Here is a 4008-nt window from a genome sequence, read left to right as displayed (position 1 = left end):
TCGCTCTTTCCAGTTGATCCCTAAGAAACTACCTTTCTGAGGAGAACAAACGGCCCACAAGAGCTTTTCTTCCTTTGGCAATTGCTTTTTTTGCTTTTACAGATTTAATTTTTTATAGTGCAAGGTATTATTAAAAAGTCCGTTTTCTCTAGAAGTGCCTTGTGTCTGCAAAAAGTTGTTTGAAAGCACCGGAGGAAGCTAATCGGTGACCTTTTTTTCACCTCCTTTCTAGCTTATCCCCTTTCCTCCCCCCTCCCAAAGCTGAGGTGTGTTACTGCTGCACTGAGGCTGATGAAGAGACTTGAGTACTCCCTGGGATGCTCAGCTGTGACAGAAGCGCTGCCACTGTCTACTGAAGCTGATTCTGAGACACTCATGGGCAGAGTTTAGCAGATGCTAGGCAGGGCACCTGCTTGCTGTAGCCAGAGCTGCAGGTTCTTTTAATTCCAAGCCATGAATGAATCCAGGTGGACTGAATGGAGGATCCTGAACATGAGCAGTGGCATTTTGAATGTGTCTGAACGTCACTCTTGCCCACTTGGATTTGGCCACTACAGTGCGGTGGATGTCTGCATCTTCGAGACAGTTGTTATTGTCTTGCTGACATTTCTAATCATTGCTGGGAATTTAACGGTCATCTTTGTCTTTCACTGTGCTCCGCTCTTACATCATTATACGACCAGCTATTTCATTCAGACAATGGCATATGCTGATCTTTTCGTTGGAGTTAGCTGCTTGGTTCCTACTCTCTCACTTCTCCACTACTCCACAGGTATCCACGAGTCACTGACTTGCCAGGTTTTTGGATATATCATCTCAGTTCTAAAAAGTGTTTCTATGGCATGTCTTGCTTGCATAAGTGTGGATCGCTATCTTGCAATTACCAAGCCTCTTTCCTACAATCAACTGGTCACCCCTTGTCGCCTGAGAATTTGCATTGTTTTAATCTGGATCTACTCTTGCCTAATTTTCTTGCCTTCCTTTTTTGGCTGGGGGAAACCCGGTTACCACGGTGACATTTTTGAATGGTGTGCCACCTCTTGGCTCACCAGTGTCTATTTTACTGGCTTTATTGTTTGTTTACTTTATGCTCCTGCTGCCTTTGTTGTCTGCTTCACTTACTTCCACATTTTCACAATTTGCCGGCAACACACCAAAGAGATAAATGACCGGAGGGCCCGATTCCCTAGCCACGAAGTCGCTGCCTCTGGAGAGACTGGGCATAGCCCTGACCGTCGCTACGCCATGGTTTTGTTTCGGATAACCAGTGTGTTTTACATGCTCTGGCTCCCGTATATCATATACTTTCTTCTAGAAAGCTCCCGGGTCTTAGACAATCCAACACTGTCCTTCCTAACAACCTGGCTTGCTATAAGTAATAGTTTTTGTAACTGTGTAATATACAGCCTCTCTAACAGTGTTTTCCGGCTAGGCCTCCGAAGACTGTCTGAGACAATGTGCACGTCTTGTATGTGTGTGAAGGATCAGGAAGCACGAGACCCCCAACCTAGGAAACGGGCTAATTCCTGCTCCATTTGAAGAAAACCACACAGTAAATCAAATGTAGTCTGACAGTAGTTTGGGATTGTATTCTTGCTTCATCTGGAAATTTGCCACTAGAGAAATATTTACTTGAATAGTTGACTATGAGAGGAAGGGACTAAAGGTTTTTTTTCATGGAAAAAAAAAACCTGAAGAAAAGGATGTATAGAGGGTAATCTCGTGAGATAATTGTAGTGTGTGAGTATGAATGTGCAGTAATAGGCAAAATCAAGCACTGAGGATGGAAAAGTACCTCAGATCTTCCACAGGGCATGAGCAAAGCCCCTGGCGTCTGTCTCTCTCTCTGACTGGACTCTCTCCTCTGTCTCTGTCTCTCTCACTCTCTTTGTGTTTGTGGAAATTACTTACATAAATTGCCCTTTACAGAAAAATGCTACATATTATATATGTGGTAAAGTATAATTTTTTGCATCAAAGTGTACTTGTTTAAACTCACTTATCTACAATCCCTAAACGGTCTTTCCATGGAGGATGCATAGTAAGCATTGTATTTTATTACCTGCCACACAACCATTTTGCTTGTATTTTTATAATATCCGTAGCACAAAATTTCTGCTATGAACAAAAAGAAACAGTATTTTTGTTTCTTCTGGGTAAAATTATGCTCCCTCCTCTTTCCTAACAGCTTTATTTTTTTTTTTTTCTCTCCATTTTTCTTGATCTGCATCCTTTGGCACCTTAATCCAGAAGTGTCTTAGCTAATGAAAGAATCTACTATATAAAAGTCATAATGTTGAATGATTTATTCCTTCCAAAAAAGCATTCTATAGGTTGTTTGAGCTGTTGTGTTAAGTATTTTTAATGGCTTTGGGAAACATTTTTATTTGTTTTCTTTTGAATTAGTTCATGTGCCCAAAGTGGTGTCTTTTTGTTTTTTGCAGGGGCTATAGTTAAGCTTTGTTTTTCTTTAAGATAATTCACAGATAATTCTAATGCAGATACAGAGTACTCACTCAAAAGTGAGGTATTGCTCTTAAAGCTACTTGTGTCCTTTTTTTTTTTAAAGAGAAAATATTAACCTTTTTGTGTTAGATTTACAAAGCTTATTGTTGTGTCTGCTAATTATTTGTATGATAATGCATTTGCACATACTATATTTTCTACAACAAAGAAAATGTAAATTACATTATGTGATCTGTGCCTAATGTCTTCTTAGCACACTATATAGATCAGTGTTGCTTAAGTCATCAACATTGGACAAAAATATACAAAAACTTCTTTTAAGGGAAAAATACTTTTGTGTAGTTGTTATTTAGATATTTCTATTAGACCAAGCTGCATTCTTAGTGATGCTGAGAATAAAATATACTTAATTATCAAATACAGGTAAGAACTGTCAGTATTTTCTTTTGTAATGATCTGTTTTCATATTCAGAGATTAAATTAACTTATTTTTTAGTGTGCTACATGGAATTGTGTAGTAAATTGTCAGGGGTTTAGATGTAGCAAAACAGCATTTGGGAAATTAGTAGTGAAGCAGGTGTAAGTGCTAAAACATCTAAATCTTACTTTTTTTACCATAAGTTTCCTGCCTGACAGATATTTTAAAATTTATATCAAACTACTGAGTATTTTTCTTCTCAGCATTTTTTATTTCTTTATTTTATGAAATGCATTTAGTGAAATGTGCCTATGACTCTTCAAATTGGAAGCCAACCATGTTTGCACACTGGTGGTTTGACTTCAGAGGTCTTTTAGTAAAAGAAATGTCATCATTTTATTGAGGTTGTTCTGAACCCATGTATATTTTTAAACATGTAAGGAAGGTTTAAAATAAAGAATAAAACAGTATTCTACATATTCAAAATCAGACTTTGCTTCAGTTTAATAAAACACTTAGGATAAGAGTTTACTGTTGGGGAATAAAAATTTGTTTCACATTTTTGTGGTTTGGGTTGTTTACATCAATTCTCATCCCGTTTGCCATTGACATCTTGGATAAGTTGAAATGTGCCTTTTGAGTTCAGACCCATTTAAGGAAAACAAACTTCAAGGAAACATAATGCTGCTGACTTTTCACGTGGCATAAATAGAACTTTCAACATTATATGTATTATTTGGGAATCAGATTTTGATCCTTTAGTTTGGTGTGTAAGTATAGTTAGAAAAGACTCCATAGATCCTCTGTACAGAAAACCTGAGGCTGTGTTTATTGCATTTTCCTCTTCTGGCTTTTCCTCATGGTAGTTAATAACAATAATTATATGCCAGGCGCTGTGTGAAGTTTTACATATATGAAAACATTTAATCCTCACTACAACCCGTGGAGATAGGTACTGTTTTTATCCCCATCCTAAAGATGGGGAAACCAAAGAAAAGTGATTTGTCCATAGTCAGTCACTCAATTAATCAGTGGTAGAGGTTCATTCACACTCAATTAACCATTATGCTGTGCTGCCTTTTTCCCCCAAAGCCTCCAGACCTTTGTACGTCTGTCTATACCTT

The 4008-nt window shown here is 37.8% G+C and overlaps 1 protein-coding gene across 1 annotated transcript in view; it reads left to right on the top strand.

Moving 5' to 3' along the window:
• GPR52 (G protein-coupled receptor 52) overlaps nucleotides 1–3359 on the top strand; it is a 4337-nt gene extending 978 nt beyond the window's left edge. Inside the window, exon 2 of the mRNA XM_007451373.1 lies at nucleotides 233–3359. Coding sequence (XP_007451435.1) covers nucleotides 454–1539 — 1086 coding nt within the window. The 5' untranslated portion in view covers nucleotides 233–453 and the 3' untranslated portion in view covers nucleotides 1540–3359. The remainder of the gene's footprint in view (nucleotides 1–232) is intronic.
• Nucleotides 3360–4008: the final 649 nt, after the last annotated feature.

Source organism: Lipotes vexillifer, unplaced genomic scaffold (assembly GCF_000442215.2).
Source record: "Lipotes vexillifer unplaced genomic scaffold, Lipotes_vexillifer_v1.1 scaffold1113, whole genome shotgun sequence".
Lineage (NCBI taxonomy): Eukaryota > Metazoa > Chordata > Mammalia > Artiodactyla > Lipotidae > Lipotes > Lipotes vexillifer.
The sequence above is the reverse complement of the archived record's forward strand: the minus strand, read 5'-3'. Positions and strand labels throughout refer to the sequence as shown.